The sequence below is a fragment of the Urocampus carinirostris genome, chromosome 19 (assembly GCF_059441175.1).
Source record: "Urocampus carinirostris isolate Australia breed hairy pipefish chromosome 19, RoL_Ucar_1.0, whole genome shotgun sequence".
Lineage (NCBI taxonomy): Eukaryota > Metazoa > Chordata > Actinopteri > Syngnathiformes > Syngnathidae > Urocampus > Urocampus carinirostris.
This window is the reverse complement of record NC_142367.1, coordinates 14,081,994-14,098,703: the sequence shown is the minus strand read 5'-3', so window position 1 is coordinate 14,098,703 and position 16,710 is coordinate 14,081,994. Positions and strand designations below refer to the sequence as shown.

Sequence of the window (16,710 nt, the reverse complement as noted above, 5' to 3'; positions counted from 1 at the left end):
TATCACTCATTTCCCGGCCACACCCACTTAGATTACACCACATTTAACCCAATTGCAGTCGGTTATTTGAGATCCTCCACACATGGCACTCATTTTCCTGTCGCGCTGCTATTAAAATATAGCATTATAAGTAGGAGGTGCTACAAAACGGTGCTGACAGTTAAATGGCAAACAGTAAAACAAAATGCGGCAAATGGGAACCGGGTCACCGAATAGAAGTCATTAAAGCCGGCGGGGGGAGTATTTTTGTAAGGTGAGGTGAGGAAAAGGTGGAGCGGAAAAGAGGGAGAATTGCCTTGGTCAAGTTTTTCCTCGACGGCATATTTTATTGACCTTTTCACAACATACTTCACAAAACAAACAACTGAGGCCGCACTTCGTCTGCAAAATACTGAGGTAATAAATCAAACAAGAAGCCCTTTCAGACTTCTTATTGCACTTCTTCCTCCCTGTTGGATATTAAAAAAACAACTGTGTCATAAGCTACAATCCATACAAAAGATCACAAGAAAATTTCAAACTTAAAGGATAAGTGGGTATTATTTAGCTTCACCTAGTGGTAAAATCGTTATAACTAAAAACTTTGCAAAAGGGTAGTCAAAAACGTAAGAAAAACTGTGCTGTTTGGTTACTTTGATTTTTTTGTAGTCTTTCTTTCACTTTGTAGCACTCGTTTTAGGTTGCATGACACAATACAGTGACATCTAGTGGTCAAATAATACACATTGTCCCTTTAAAGAAAATCAAAAGATATGGGATTTTAGAGCGTTTCTCAACTGGTGGGTCGGGACTTAAATGTGGGTTGCATACCAATTTTCAGTGGGTTGCGGGCCATTGCCTTGGCAAAATAATGCCAAGAAGAAGGAAATACATAGGGTCAACTACACTTCTTAACAGTAGATGGCAATTATTCCCCGCCCGATCTCTTCTAGCCTTTCGGTTAATCAGTGTCTCTTGATAAGGACCACGTCTCATTTTATTGTGATTTTGTTGGTTTTCTTCCCATCATAATGGATCCCAGAAAAGTTTGTGATAAATGTAAAGAAACGTGGAAAAAAGTGACAACAATCAAATCGGACAGAAAAATGATTGCAGAATACAAAAATAGTGTGCCATTGATGTACTTCTGGAAGGTACTGTAAATGGTTTGCTTTTTACCAGTATATTAATCTTTATTCTCTCCATTAATTAATAACTATTTTTAATTCGGTAAACGTTTTATTAATTAGGTCGTCGCTTATACGCTAATTACGTTTATATGCCAGTATATAAGGTACTTGAAGTCGTTTTGGTTCTGGTGGTCTTTTAGTTTTTAGATTCTCTTATTTCCGTTTTAAAGTGCAAAATCCTTAAATTCCAGCAAATTAGAGAAGTGGATTTTTTTTTCTCGATTGGGGTTGCAGCTTCTCATAAGGGTGGAATGGTGGGTCCAGAAGTCAGACCAGTTGAGAACCACTGTTTTAGAGAACATACTGACGCACTTTTGGATTCCGAAAGCCGAGACGCAAAAGAGGCCTACGATCACACACATGGTCCTTGTTAGCAGATCACCATTAAGAGTGTTGCGGTTCTGGAAGAAACTTTACATTTCACAGTTTGAAAACGATTTCTGCCTACGAAAGACTAGGCGGCGTTTCACATCATCTGTTGCCGAAACAATAGGCGGTGACGTTGGCCTGCAGCTGAGAACACAAAAACGGCAGGGAACTGGCATACATTTTTCAGAACTGTGCAAAATTAGACGGATTGTTGGCACACAATCAAAGTTCAAATAATTTTGAACGTTATAATAGCCCAAACTGCGTCAGAATGGGACTGATTTATGACTTGGATTAGTTAAGGTACAGTTTTCTGGGGTATTTTGTCTAAAACATTGCAATCTTTAATGTTCTTCGAAAGCAAATTAATCCTAGTTTGTTTTAAACACATGAACCTGAATTCAATGTGAAATAAATATGTTTTCGTACAAAAAAGAATGATCTCAAAAAAAAAAAAAAAAAAAAAAAAAGGTTTAGTGAGATTGTCAGGCATATAATTATCAAGTTTTGGGTGTTTTTTGGAGCAATATGATCTGACTTCTTGATTTTACTTTTTAATATAATGACCAATATTTAGAGTGATTTTAAGTCACTCAATGCCTATGACGCAAGGGGTTGTCTTACATATATCTAGCCAGTTTTAGACAGTTTTCTTTCCTATATTACCCACATTCTTGGTTTGTTTTCAACATAATTCATGAAACCATTTTTGAAGGAAAACTGCCAATTTTTAGAGTGATTTTAAGTCAGTCAATGCCAGAGACGCAAGGGGTCGTTAAATATAATTAGCCAGTTTTGGGCATTTTTCTTGTCCTATGTGACCCAATATTTGTGTTTGTTTGTAACTTAATGATCAATACTCAAAAGGTTTATTCAAAGCAAAGTCTTCCAATTTTTGGAGTAGGTGTAAGTCACTCAATCCCAAAGATGCTAAGTGTTGTCTTATAAACAATTAGGTAGTTTTGGGGAGTTGTATGTCCTATATCATCCAATTTCTTGTTTTTTACCAATTCAGGAAAAAGTTATTTATGTCAACATTGTTGAATTTGAGAGTGAATTAAAGTCACTTAATGCTAAAGATGCATTTTCATATCATTTTTTTATTTTTTTATTTACTAACTCTGATCCCCCCCAAAAAACAAAATTCCGATCATCCCTCCCTCCATTTTGTTTTGCACTGGAAAGTTTTTTTATTATTATTTTTTGCATATTAACACATTTAGGGGTCTTTGAAAGATAGTGAAAATCTCATAAATGTCTGAGATTTTTTTTTTTAATGGTAGCCAGTGAATGGGTTAAACAAAAACACCCATTAAGAAACAAAAAAAACAAGACGAACGTAATTTGGGGAAAGCTTTTATGTACTAAACTACCAGAATGTAGGGTGTTGTTTGAGCAAAACAACCCAGGAAGTTGGGTTTAATTAACCCCATTCCAGTCGTGAGTCAAATTAGGTTATCCTTAGCCCTCTATTTGCCACTTTATTGAAAAAATGCAAAGAGGGAAAGAATGTATTGCCTTTGCATCTGGCTTTCAAATTCAGTTGCTGCTTTTCCATGCCTCCATCCAAAAACCGAAGTGGAAATTTGAGAGCGATACGAATTTATGCCGGGATTACCACACGGCGTTTCTAAAAAAAAGAAAAGAATCAGCTGAAATAATCCGCCAGTTTCGCAACATTTGCAAAAGTTTATCGCTCAAGTAGCCGCAGGCCTGTTTTTGTCGGCGGGCTCCCCTCGCTGTTAAATTGGTTCTTGAAAGGCAAGATGAAAGCGAGTGACAAAGTTGACAGCGCGACGGTTGCAGTCTAAGGGCTAATTGCTACTTCGGTATCAACTGTCTTGACTTGTGGTGAGCGTAAATTGCAGTGTGACACACACAAACAGACGGTGCACAGATGTTGCGTGGCGAGATAAGGGCCAGGAACGCGCTGGGGAGCAAAGCTCCTGAAATGTCGCACTCAAATTTGTGTTTGGTGTGTCGGGCTTGTCAGTTTTTTTGGAAAGAGAAACATTACATCGCAATCATTTGGGACAATTTGGACCGGCCAATCCACCCGAAATGCATATCTTTGGAATGTGGGAGGAAACCGGAGTGCCAGGAGGAAACCCACCCAAGCACGGGGAGAATATACAAACTCCGCACAGGAAGTCCGGTAGCTGGATTTGAACCCACACAGGAGGTTCCCAAGACCTTAGAACTGTGCCGCACACGCGCTAACCACTGCGCTGCCGTTCATATTTATACTTGTTCTATTTTTGTTAAATGTTTGAGCGGTCAACGTTAAAAGATATAATGTTTTAACTCTGATATTTTAGCTTTAAAGCATCATAAACCCCGAGTTAAGGATTTAAAGCAGATTAAACATTTTAGTTTAAGTTGGTTTGATTAACTAAATATAAAGCAGCTTTTAAGCTTGGAAATTAGAGTTTAAAATAACTATATTTAACTTAGGAGCTTTACCTTTAAAGCTGCATGACATTGAGCTAAAGCTTGTTGAACATTTTAGTTTAAGATGGTTTGTTTGAAATTGGTTTAAGCAGCTTAAAAGCTTTAACAATAGAGTTAAAAATAAGCTTTAAATCTGGATTTATAGCTTCAAAGCGGCACAAACCCTGAATTAAGAATTTAAAACAGGTTTAGCATTTCAGTTTAAGCTGGTTTAATTAACTTGACTTAAAGGAGCGTTAACGATTTATTGGTAAAGTTATAAATAATTAGCTTTAACTCTGAGTTATTGTTGTAAAACTTTAACCCAGGGGTGTCCAGAGCTTTCAGAAAGCGGGCCAGATTTGGTAAGTTTAAAATGTGTGAGGGACGACTATTCAGCTAGGCATTATTTGAACAGTCTTTAATAAATTCACCCTCCGTGAAAGATTTGAAGTGCTTGGTGATCAGCAGCGCGACTTCGTAGCTCGCCTTTGAATGCATTTGCATTTGACTCGCAGGATATTGTAAAAAAGCGCTGCTGTGCCGTTAAAACAGCTTCCAGTCGCTTCACCCTTTCACAGCGTTCGTTTTCGGTAAGCTCTTAGCTCTTTGTAGTCGGTATTTTTTCCCTGGCAGTGCCTCTTAAAATTATATTCTTTGAAAACAAATTAGGGAGACCCAGTTGTTTCTAATGTCGTTTAAAAAAAAATCAAATTTATCTCTTGTCCTGGAAGCCCTCGCAGTCAACTTTTTTTTTAAAAATTTACTGTCACCACGTCGGAAATTCGGTGGGCTAAAATTCTCACAGAAAGCCAAGAGCAAGGTTAAAGGGCTTCTAGTGATGTTTTAAATTTTTTGGTACAAATTTATTTTATACTGCGGTCAATGTTACTGGCGGGCCACACATTACTGATTTAATGACAGAGTCCGCGGCCAGTAAAAATTCAATCACAGGCCGTAACTGGCCCCAGGGCCAAACTTTTGACATGCCTGCTTCAACCCAAGCGTCCATGTGATTTTTTAAATACTGAATTAACGTTTTTTAGTACCACTAGGAGGCACTAAATATAAAAAAACAGTCCCTTAAAGTTTTAATGGTAATATTTTTAAAAAGTATTTTCGACTCAGATAATGACCAAAACCTTTAACCCGAAAGTTAATGCTTTAAAGCAGGTTTAACATCTGAGATGTGTTTATTCAATAACCTTGAGTTAAAGCAGCTTTAAAACGTTAATGGTAAACTTAATTATAACCTCCTGTCTCTCTGAGTTTAAGATTGAAACTTTTAACTTTAACATAAAAACCTTTTTAAAGCTTTAAACATAGATGGACATAGAATACACAACAATATGTCTGATTTTAAGGATAGTTTTCTCCCTATGCTCGAGAAAATGCTTGAAGCCAACATTAAAAACCTGTCCGTCTCAATTTGCGTACCCAAAACCGTGAATGCCAAACAATTAAAGATGAACTGTGTGCTAACATAAGCAGACACAAAAACAAGACTATATGTATTGTGCCACTGCGTGGACGCTAACTGAAAATAACAATAGTAAAACCGTCTTGCTTCTCAAGAGTCGTTGTTGCCACGGTATGTGGTATGTGTGTACCACACAAATGGAATGTCTAAACTATTAAAGTCGTCTATGATAACCTAATCCATTTTCGTGTTCTCGGAACGAGCCCGTCGATATGCCGCCACCTCCCAAATGTAAACTTGACCGTCAAAGTTTGTATAAAATTATATGTACAGTAATTACAGATGGACACAACAGACCATAAATAAACAACCCTATTTACATAAGGCATAATTAGGCCAGGACAGTTTGTCCTTCATAGCTGCTGTTCCCCAAAAAGTATCTGTGCGTACACCGTGCCGTTACGAGACGCCTTGGCTTCGGGGATCGGCTTCATCAGATCCAATTCGGCATAAGTCAGGTTCTCCTCCACAATCTTGGGCTGGGAAAATATTGGGAGGAAGAATGGGTGAGTATTAATATTAGGACCTCCTAATACAGTTGACACCCAGGACATGGAGACCCCACTTTACAACTTTTTTTCCCGGTACAATGTGCAATAAGATGCTTTTTCAACCCCTGGTCACAGCAACAACAACAAAAATATTTTGCGTGGCCAAAAAACCTTTTGTGCGTATGTAGTTACATGTCCAAGAACCCAGCCGGCTATTGATTGACGTCATATAAAATACTGGTGTTCTAGTGGTTTCCGTCAAAGCATAAAAAAAATGCCAATTTGGAATTGGATTAATTACCTCCCACAATGTCTTTCCCTTTATGAAGTTTAGACTTCGTGAAGACTTTGCAAATTGAAAATACAATACTGTATTTTCACTTTATATTTCCGCTACGGGTTCCAAGATTTGCAGTAATGCTAAATGGAGAAGCAAACCATGATAACCATGGAAATGGAGCTTGCAATTATGTTTATGTTTATAGTTTATTCAACCAATAATCTTCACATAAAAATCATCGGAAATTGTCTCGTTGTCTCGGCTCAAGTAAGAATTTAAAAATATAACAACATTCAACATTCAGAATATAAAACAAAAAACAGAAATTACAATTTACAATTATTAAAGATTCAGACAGCACTTGGGAAAAAACTGTTTGTAAACATTTTATCGAGGAATACAAAGAAGGGACGTGAAATTGCCACCCTTGCTAAGATGCATGGCAGTAACCAATCGCCGATCGGGACAAATATTAAAAATAAGAAGGCTGTTAAAGCAATGAAATGTTCTGAGGGTATCACCCACAAAAAATATATTTTTTAAATTTTCATGTATTTTTATCTGAAGTATTGGCAGTTCGGCGGATTTAACCGTAGGCCTCTCTCCTCCGCTATACGGCAATTTCACTTTGCTATCCCTACGTCAAACAAATGAATATTGTATCCCGGTGATCTTTTGACTTTGTAGTCATTACAATAGTGACGCAAAACAATTGTCAGTGATTAATTGAAGGCTTTCCAGTCATTGAGAATAAATAATAAAATTGTGGGGATGAGCAGAAGAAAACAAGATTTGTACTCACCAAAATGACTTTCCTTGGTTGTGGTTTCAAAAGCTTGGGTTTCCTCTCTTTGTCTCCGATGGGAACTGCACGGGTGAAATAAATGTGTTTTTTTTTCTTTTTACCCTTCAGTTTAAAATGGTGACAATATAAAAATAGAACAATAAGCTGCGGCTGTGAGAAAAAGCAACGATCAGCAATTTCTGGTCAGGAAGTCCCAAACCATCAAATTTTGCTGCGCCACCATTATTCACATTTCCGTTATCTATTATTGTTTTGAATATGATGAAATAGCAAATCTGAATGATTCGCACGATAAACTGAAGTTTTTCAGAACAAATAACAGTCCATCACTTCGGGAAGAGATACCTTTTGCTGGTATCTCCGGTGGTATTTCCTCTTGGTAGTCTCGACTTCTTTTCTTCCTGTATTTCCTCTCCTTTTTAGGCAAGGAAGGAGACAAACTGGCCACACTTGTGACGGTGTCTCCTGAGCTGCGATGGAACCAAGTTGGAGAATTACTGTTATCGTTCATAAATTGACTCCTTTTCTTTTGCTGTGTCGGAAACAAAGGTCTATATTTTGGGCAAGTGTTTGCGTTACCTTACCTATTACGAGAGCTTTTGACCAAGTGGTAATTATCTGTAATGAAACGAAAAAAAATTGAGAAAATCACATTTTGTGTCACATTCGATGCTACTGACAATTATAGATGATCTATCAATTTTCACTTGACTAGATGGGTGTGAATGTGTTTATTTGCAAACTAGTCCACTTGGTAATAGGATCTAAAGTGACAGTTTGTAATAATCCTCGTAAGTGACAACAAAGGACCAATTGAGCTTGATGCTCCAAGAGTAGTTGAAATGAGCAAATAACAGCTAACTTTAGTGTCTCGCGGGAGAAGAAAAAAAAAGGCCAGTAAAATAATTTGTTGCAAGTCTGGACTTTGAATCACAGAACTTAGCAATTTTTGCTTTAATGACCAACTGTGGCAGGCGGGGACCACTGAAAGGCGAAGCAGAAGTGGCTAACAATAACACTATTGGGTAGTGGCGAGCAATAGCCTGTGGCCAAGTGGCTATCATGAGTGGCTGAAGAAGGAAATAGTAGAAGAAAAGTCAGAGTGCCTTCTAGTGACAAAAACCCATTGGAATAGAATAGAATAAACTTTTATTATCATTGTTACAAAATGGGTTGAACATATTGTGACAACGAAATTGGACGTGGCACCCCAGTTTCACATTTTACTGTGAGGATAAAAAAAAGATTTTCTGATTTGATTGATTTGAATACAAGGCAAAAATGTATTAATTAAAATAAAATAATCACAGGCAGCACGGCGGCGCAGTGGTTAGCGCATGTGCGGCACAGTTCTAAGGTTTTGGGAACCTCCTGTGTGGGTTCAAATCCAGCTACCGAACTTACTGTGCGGAGTTTGTATGTTCTCCCCGTGCTTGCGTGGATTTCCTCCGGGCAATCCGGTTTCCTCCCACATTCCAAAGACATGCATTTCAGGTGGATTGGCCGGTCCAAATTGTCCCTAGGTGTGAATGGGCGAGAGAGTTGTCTGTCCCTGTGTGCCCTGCGATTGGCTGGCAACCAGTTCAGGGTGTCCCCTGCCCACTGCCCGATGATTGCTGGGATGGGCTCCAGCACCCCCGCGACCCTACTGAGGATAAGCGATGCAGCCAATGAGATGAGATGAGAAAATAATCACAGGTTTGAGAATTTTCTATTACTTTTTCACCGTGGATTCCCTTCTTGGATCTGCGCCATGTTCTTCCGGCATCCAAACTCTGCCGTGTATAACTGGCCGTCTTTTGTACCAGACAACACAGTGCCATCCAGTGGTCAAATATTACATATTAGCGCTTTAATGAGGAGATTTGATGACCATCACAAACAGATGCGAAATATAAGTTGGTTTTAAGTGCTTCAAAGCACAATCAGGACAAGCAACCTTTGAAAAAAATTTCATTCGGGATTCTGTAGTAAGAAAATGGCCACCAAACATGTCAGCTTATTTAAGTCTTGTTGTATAATGACAAATATTTAAACCCACAAGTCTAAGAAATTCATAATTATGAATCAGTACATGTGATTATGTTTATGATTGAAATCGATAGTGTTTAATTTAAACGAACGGAATAGTTTTCCAACACTGGTTTGGGTGAATTCCTTAACCACCATGGTCTTGTGGGCACCGTTTCCTAGGGTGTGTCTTGGGCAAGTACAGCCTGGAGGCACTAATTCCTCTCCAGGCCAACAAATGTTTCGACCTGGTCTTTAACTGTGGACTTTTGGCCACTAGGGGTAGCTATGCAACCCACACTGGGGTTTTAATGTAACATAAACTGAAGACTTAATATAGAGTACAGGCCTGTTGTAAAGGGGCCCTCACCTTTTAACCGCTGTTTCCTGTGTATACACTGGCATGTTACGGTCAGTGTGAACATGCACAAGCACAGCAGGCCCACGATGCATATCAGTACAGCACAAAGGTACACATCTGAAATATGAAAAGAAAAACAGAAGTTAAAAAGGGATGTTTCCCCTTTTAGTAAGAAGTATATCCTTTTGGTTGGGCTATTTTTGATACAATAACGTACCTTCAAACAAGCTCCAAAGGCTGTCTTTGGCTTCGGTGGCCGGAAACACATGTACTGCAGGAAACGGGGTAAAAAAACACATAGGGTGAGAAAAAAAAGTAAAGTCCGTAGTCATCACTGTGGCTTCCTTGCTGCCAGACTAAATTTACTATTCAAACAAAAGCTACATTTAGCACCGCTACCACCAATTGTGGTTTCTAGTTTAGTTCTACGGTAAAAAAAAATATTTTATTATTGTAGATTGTTAATGAACAATAGCCCTTTAAAATTGACGAATACTTGCATTAAATTGAAGGTGATGCTTATTTGGACTATTAAAAACATTCCAGACAATCGTGCATATACAGAAGACCCCTGGGATACAGCGTCCTCGGCTTACGATATTTTCACTTTACAGTATGGAATGAGACAGTTTTTGTGCCCCTTTTACAGCATTCCCCCCACTGTAGGACAAATTTGGGTACCAGGGGTACTGAGCTAATTACCATATGTTTCGATATCCTCGCTATCCAGAAATTTCACTTCGTGATCCCCACCTCAGAACAGATTAATGCCATATTCAGTCTCCTTTACCCATTGGCAACCAGATTGGGAATCCATCAAAGCCATTCCCAAAAAAGACACAATGCCAATCCAAAGTGTCCCTAGGACCCCCAACATCTAAAAATGACATCACATTCAACAACACAAATTTCATCACAATGATAAGATCATATGTCATGATCTCATGAAGCATTACAAACAAATAGTGAATGATGCCATAGAGTTACATTAAAGCTGCTGCACTGCAAGACTGCAGGTTGGTCTCTACTCTAACCAAAATGCCGTTCCTGAAAACAGTAATACATTGATCTCAAAGGAGCGCACATTCCTGCAAAACCATGATAAGCTCGAAAGTACTGCAGAAGCTGCGTGAGGAATCCGAATTTCACCACCCAATGCTTTGTAAACAGGTGTTTTACAGACCAGTTCCTTGAATCCAAGGTAAGCTGATACGGTTGTTTCTACACGCCTGCCATTGGGCATTGGGTAGGGGAGTAAATGCACATAAATGCAATAATGGAATCCGATGTCAGAGTCTGATGTCACATGGCTTTGGTGTGGGGCCAATTATTTTTTCTGTATGTTTTGAAATGGGTAAAGAATCCCATCAAGATTTATGTTAACAGTTCTTTAAATGGGTTTCATATTCCCTAACTATGTACAAAATCAACGAGCTCGGTGGCCTTGGGGGTATGGCGCCCGCCCCGAAACTGGGAGGTTTGTGGTTCAAGCCTCGGCCGAGTCATACCTAAGACTTAAACATTGGTACCCGTTGCGTCCCTGCTTGGCGTTCAGCATTAGGGGTTGGAATTGGGGGGTTTGGTCACCTAATGACTCCCAACACCTCAGTTGGGTTGAGCGAGGGGGCTGGGAATCCCCTCCTCTGAATCAATCTCCCAAAGAGAGTCAGAAATGACTCTAGCCACCTTCCACTAGGGGGATATGGCTGTGGTATATATATATATATATATATATATATGTACAAAATCAAGCTTCGAATAAACCTTACGCAGACCACTGTATGGGGTTTAAAGCAACCATTTTGTTGTTGCTTGTTTTGTTTTGTTTTCTAGAAAAATGGAGGTACAAGGTGACGGGCAACACAACGGTCCAATTCGTAAGTGCAAGGACTTGGAACAGCTACGCTTAGCGTTTAAAATGATTATAGGTTTTTAAATTTTTTTACAGGTCGTCGTTTTCGACGAAGACGAGGACGAGGAGCGCCGAATCTGGGAGCCCTTAGGGTCAGCGTTTGTGTCAACGGTCGAGAAGTGACCATCTCCTTACAGGTTGACCCAAGGCCCGCCGGAGACAATGACAACGAAAACAATGCCACCACAGAAGAAAGTGAGGGGAATAGTCAAGACACAGAGCAAAATCAGAGTAGTGGAGAAAATGACGATGACGGTGATAATGTTGCCAGTAATGAAAATGATGAAGATTATGATAACAATAATAGACACATTTTTCCTATAATTGAAGATGGCAATGACAATGATGAAGACGATAACAATAATGAAGGTTCTGTTGCTGATGATGAAGACAACATTGCTAATATCGAACATATCAGTGACAACAGTAACAACAACGAAAACCGTGACAGTGCCAGTGAGGCCAGCCTTCAGGACGATAACGAAGGCCCAGACGAAAACGACCAAGCCGTCGCCGAAAACGACGCAGATAATGAGGACAGCGACGTGATATACGAGGACAGCGGCAGCGATGCTACTAGCCTACGAAGCGAAAATCCAGAATTTAACATCTCAATGGACATCTTTCCCTTTTCCTTCGGCAATATTGAGCAGGAGGTTTTTGTCGAATTGCACGGAATAGGGACGGACGAAATCTTAGGAGGTGCTGCTCAAGTTGACAGTGATAGTTCGTTGGAATGACATTCCGCGGCTATGACTATGGGACAAAAGCAATTAAGGAAAAATCCTACATTTCACAGTACTGTATTTTCAGACACGGAAGTAGTGACAGCCTGAGTCATTCTACCATATATTTGTCAGACTTTGTACGGGATTTTAAAAGACCTGAATGAATAAGTCAACCATCAGAGGAACAAAGTTTCAATTATCAAGGCGGTGCTATGGCACTTTTTTGATCTCTTAACAAAGCCAACACTGGTGGCATCTGGACCCAGACCGGATGAATGATTAGTTTGTGCATTCATCACTCGCTCTTTTCTTGTACTTGTACAGATTTCCACAGTTTCAGTTTGAACAGAACATAATTATCTACCATTCAACTTGCACCCTTTGTATACTTGCAAACCAAAACAATTGGGAGACATGCTGCCCTAGAACTTTTCAGAAATTATTGAAGCTTTCCTGAAAGGGCCCTTTCAAAATGGCATGTACTGCAAAAGCTGACTATGTTACTGCCAAAAGGAGTCCTGACTCTCTTTTACTACCAAAGCCTTGTTTATTATTCCTAGCAATTTTTGTGTGAGAGACTGGTTGAGGAAACACCTGGTCACCTGATGTCACTGGACCACAGGGAGTCCACAATTTCCCAAGAACACACAAAGACATTAGATTCAAAAAGTAACATTACTGTGGTTTCCAATGTGGAGTTACTTATGTCACTCTACCATATTATTTTGTCCCTTTCTTTGTGCTCAACGTCAACAGCTCACATTCAGGTCTACTTGAAGTCTGACCCAGACTTGTCCCAAGTTACCCCAAAGTCATGGGTTTAAGGTCTCACACATTAAAATAAAGTAACAGCTCGGCAGCTTGTCTGATGTAGAGTGGCTTTGGCCCAAGTTACCCCAAAGTCACAGGGGCAGGGTATCACTGAGTTAAAGTATCAGCATGGACGTTTGACTGATGTAGAGCGGCTTTGTCGTCCTTCAATATTCTTTTGTCCCTCTCTGTATCCTTTCTGTTCAATGTCAACAGCTCACGTTCGGGTCTTTGTGTAGCCTGACCCAGACTTGGCCCGCGTCACAGGGCCAAAGTATCACATGGAAACATGTGTTGGGTGAAGAGTGTTTTTAGAGACAGCAAGCATAAAAGGAAAAAAAAGAGCGTTTTGTCTATGCTCAGCTAATGATAGGTAAATACAGGTTAGGATTTCTTTGTGTTTAATCCTGCCGTACGTCCTCAGAAAAAAAATATACTTTGAAAAATAATTATTTAATCTGAGGTTTTATCCCCCAAAACTATCTTTGCTTTATAATAAATTTGTGATAAAAGCAAATCAATCTTTTCAAAATGAAAGTGAAGAGGCTTTCAGTGCCACATATGTCATCCGTTCCGCTCCGTGAGTCAATAAAAGAACCGCTAAAACCTCTCACTGACTCTGGTCATGCTTTAAGTTGATCCTCTCTGTCAGCTCTGCCAAGGATGATCCTTTTATATTTAACTGGATCGCAACCAATGACATTTATCTGTTCCAAACCTAGAGCCGGGAAATGCATTTAGCTTGCAAGAAGAAATTGCAGGACTCCTGCCAGTTGTAGACCTCCAGACATTTGTCCAACCTATTTGTCTGATTTCAATGTTTTCCCAGACGGTACATACAGCGTAGGGCACATGGTCAACGTCATCTTTAACGCGTCTTACTAATAAAGACATATTTAACGCAACGCTAAAATGTTCGTCGTAAAAAGCTCTCACAGCTTCTTCACATCTGGGAGCTCTTTAGCAACATCTGTAGCTCCGTACACCATCTCAGTGGGCTAACCTGCGTAAAATGTGGTTTAACTTTGATCAAAACAGCATTTGACGATGCTCCTGTTGCGCTGACTGAAAAAGCTGTCTCTGCCCAACATGATAAAACTGGTCAAGTTACTCGGCAAGAGAGTACGTAAGTAAGTGATGAACCTATCTTTATATTGATTTTGTATTTTATATACCCTTATCCCTCGTTTATCGCATTTATGGGTACCAGAAGCCACAGTGGTACATGCAAAAGTCCGCGAAACAGCCCTCCCGCCCATCTCCAGTCCCCTGTTTGCAGCAAGTTGACTGGGGATAATGGATTTTGGCCATACAGGCGCTCTAATGACCCATCCTCATATTAATATGCGACCGAGGTTAATGGAACGTGTCCGTACAAGCTTAGTTCACTCTTAAGTGGAAAGAACGGCCAAAAAGACAAAAGTACGTACGACCGGACCTCGCTCGCAATAATATGCTATTGGGGATTTATGATCACAGATTCTTTTTCAACAGTCCGCGAAGTACGAAGTGGCGAGAAATTGCAGTAACTTGTTTTTCATTCGGGACGCAACTGATTTTAGAGTGTACAGTGCGGCTTGAAACTTTGACTTGGGGAACAAATATGCAGAACTGTGTTAGTATTACTGCTCAGTGCTCACCTTTGAGTTCAGTCATAGCCGTACAGTTAGACGAGGCCTTCCATCGTTCCTGCTGCTTTTTGAACTCTTGAACCCGACATATATAAAGACCTCGGTCCTTTTCTGAAACGTTCAAAATCAACAAATCGAAGATCTTGCCCTGCTTCACTACAGTCAGCTTCATCTTGGGCCACGAGAAGCTCTTAGTGTAGTTCCCATAGAAGCGGGCCTTCCTCATGTTGACCCGTGCGATGAGGAGTTCGTCGTCCGGTCGGTTCGAGCCCGCCGGTAAAAATGTCCACTTCACAACGGGCAAGGCAGCATTGCGACGCCGTTGGGACACCGTGCAGGAGAGCGTAACGTTTTGGCCCTCTTGAACCACCGTGCAGGGGGACGGAGTGATGGTGACGTTGATAGCGGAACACAATTCTATCGACACAAATATAAAAAAAAAATATTACGATGACCCTTTGAATTAATCTCTCCACTTTTCACAGTTTTGCTTCTTCTCTGATTTGCATCGTTTTCTGAATTCTAATTGGCCAAACATTGTCTCGACGTTGCAAACTTTGCGTCTGAAAAGCTGTTGTTTAATATGTACATGTACATTATATGTATGCCAAATTTATGTTACATATTTGCAAATTCTCTTGCAATTTAAAAAAATTAATAAACAAAAATCAAACCAATGGTATCTGCCTCCTGAATTTTGCCTAACACAGGTTGTTTTTAGAACATAACCCCTGAGATAAAGAAAGGTCCATTGCATAAATATACATACCAGTTCAGGGTGTCCCCTGCCCACTGCCCGGAGATAGCTGGGATTGGCTCCAGCACCCCCGCGACCCTAATGAGGATAAGCGGTGCAGATAATGGATGGATGGATGTATATATACATATATATAATAGTGTAAAATAATGGTCTAAATATAGACCATTATTTCACACTGTTGTTCTCTATTTTGACTGTTATTGAGCACTTGTGCATTGTTTGCATCCATCCATTATCTGCACTGCTTATCCTCTGTAGGGTCGCGGGGGTGCTGGAGCCCATCCCAGTTATCTTCGGGCAGTGGGCATGGGGCACCCTGAACAGGTTTCCAGCCAGTCACAGTGCACACAGAGACACCGTCACTATATGGCAGTCATGTTACTGTTCTTCGATTTATACATCTTCTATTTTGGGTTGATATGCTTTTTGTAAAAAAGGAGATTTTAATAAAAAAGTGGGGTTTGGGGAGGACCTTTAGAAGAGGTTGGATTTTTAAATCTTGTACGGGCCTCTCCTGTTCTTGAATGATCAAAATTCATTTATTTCTTCTCTTATTTTGAGTACCGGTATTTATTAAACTATAAACTTATCAACATCTCAGTATCAAATATATAAACCTATATACTTTTTTTTCCAATTTTCTGCAAGGTGTTATTGACGCAGGAATGAATTAGTTGTTGAAACTCAATTGAAACTACATAGATCTACCTTTGACAATGCAACAGTGTGCTAGCAGTGCATCTCTAAAATACTCAACATAAATTATTTGAACAATGTTTTAATAATACTCTCTTCTCCCATTTATCCTAACTCATAACCTGATCACCAAATGCATCAGAAATGTATGTCTCTCCTACCTCCATACAGCGCTTGAAACAGGAGTGCCAAGACCACAGAAGAGACCATTTTCCGCGACTGCAGCCTCCATAAAACTCAACGCCAATGCTTTGGAGCCAAAGAATGACAAAGTTTTCCTCCGCCTCCTTTTCCTCATCTTCTGCCCCCCTTTACTCCTCCAACAGAAAAGTGTAATATGAAACAGCGCATTCTGCTCGGAAGCCCTCCCCCGTCCTGAAATTCAACGACACACACACACAAATTCTTTGCATCTGGCAAGTGAGAGGGAAACGTGAGTTCCTGCGTAGGATGGAAGGCGGCGAGGAGCGTGCAGTGGAGTTTTGACGCTGACTTAATCACACTTCCAGCTGTGGAGAGCAGTCGGCGCGGCGCTAGCTTCTCAAAGCTTTTATTTTGGCGCTGAGAGGGGGTGGCAAGGGTCAAAGAGTGCGCTTGCGTGTGGCCCTTGGTTTAGGCCGCGAAAAACTGGTTTTGCCACCGACGCTGTGCCCACCGGGACAGTGTGACTCAGAGAACCACATTGTGAATTCCTGGGAATATTCAAGTTAGACTAAAAAGCATTCATTTCAAGTCAAGTCATTTTTATTTGTATAGCCCTTAATCACAAAGAGTCTCA

At 40.1% G+C, this 16,710-nt stretch overlaps 2 protein-coding genes across 2 annotated transcripts; one reads left to right on the top strand and one right to left on the bottom strand.

Moving 5' to 3' along the window:
- Positions 1 to 300: 300 nt before the first annotated feature.
- On the bottom strand, positions 301 to 16,236 carry vstm4b (V-set and transmembrane domain containing 4b). The gene is made up of 8 exons (XM_088323147.1): positions 16,094 to 16,236; positions 14,486 to 14,893; positions 9,613 to 9,666; positions 9,405 to 9,512; positions 7,609 to 7,642; positions 7,370 to 7,494; positions 7,022 to 7,086; positions 301 to 5,927 (listed from the first exon to the last, which is right to left on the bottom strand). The coding sequence occupies exons 1-8, from the start codon at positions 16,140 to 16,142 to the stop codon at positions 5,802 to 5,804; spliced, it is 969 nt and encodes a 322-aa protein (XP_088179273.1). The 5' UTR covers positions 16,143 to 16,236; the 3' UTR covers positions 301 to 5,801.
- Positions 10,384 to 15,153, top strand: LOC148347404 (uncharacterized). The gene is made up of 3 exons (XM_088323146.1): positions 10,384 to 10,596; positions 11,229 to 11,272; positions 11,344 to 15,153. Exons 2-3 carry the CDS (start codon positions 11,233 to 11,235, stop codon positions 12,045 to 12,047), a joined length of 744 nt encoding a protein of 247 aa, XP_088179272.1. The 5' UTR covers positions 10,384 to 10,596; positions 11,229 to 11,232; the 3' UTR covers positions 12,048 to 15,153.
- Positions 16,237 to 16,710: the final 474 nt, after the last annotated feature.

Excerpts from the sequence above, each read along its gene's own strand:
- LOC148347404 (XM_088323146.1), top strand. The coding sequence starts at position 11,233 with ATGGAGGTACAAGGTGACGGGCAACACAACGGTCCAATTC. Across the intron at positions 11,273-11,343 it reads GCAACACAACGGTCCAATTC|GTCGTCGTTTTCGACGAAGA; the intron begins GTAAGTGCAAGG and ends ATTTTTTTACAG.
- vstm4b (XM_088323147.1), bottom strand. The coding sequence starts at position 16,142 with ATGGTCTCTTCTGTGGTCTTGGCACTCCTGTTTCAAGCGCTGTATGGA. Across the intron at positions 14,894-16,093 it reads GTTTCAAGCGCTGTATGGAG|AATTGTGTTCCGCTATCAAC; the intron begins GTAGGAGAGACA and ends TTGTGTCGATAG. Across the intron at positions 7,087-7,369 it reads ACCGGAGATACCAGCAAAAG|TTCCCATCGGAGACAAAGAG; the intron begins GTATCTCTTCCC and ends TCACCCGTGCAG.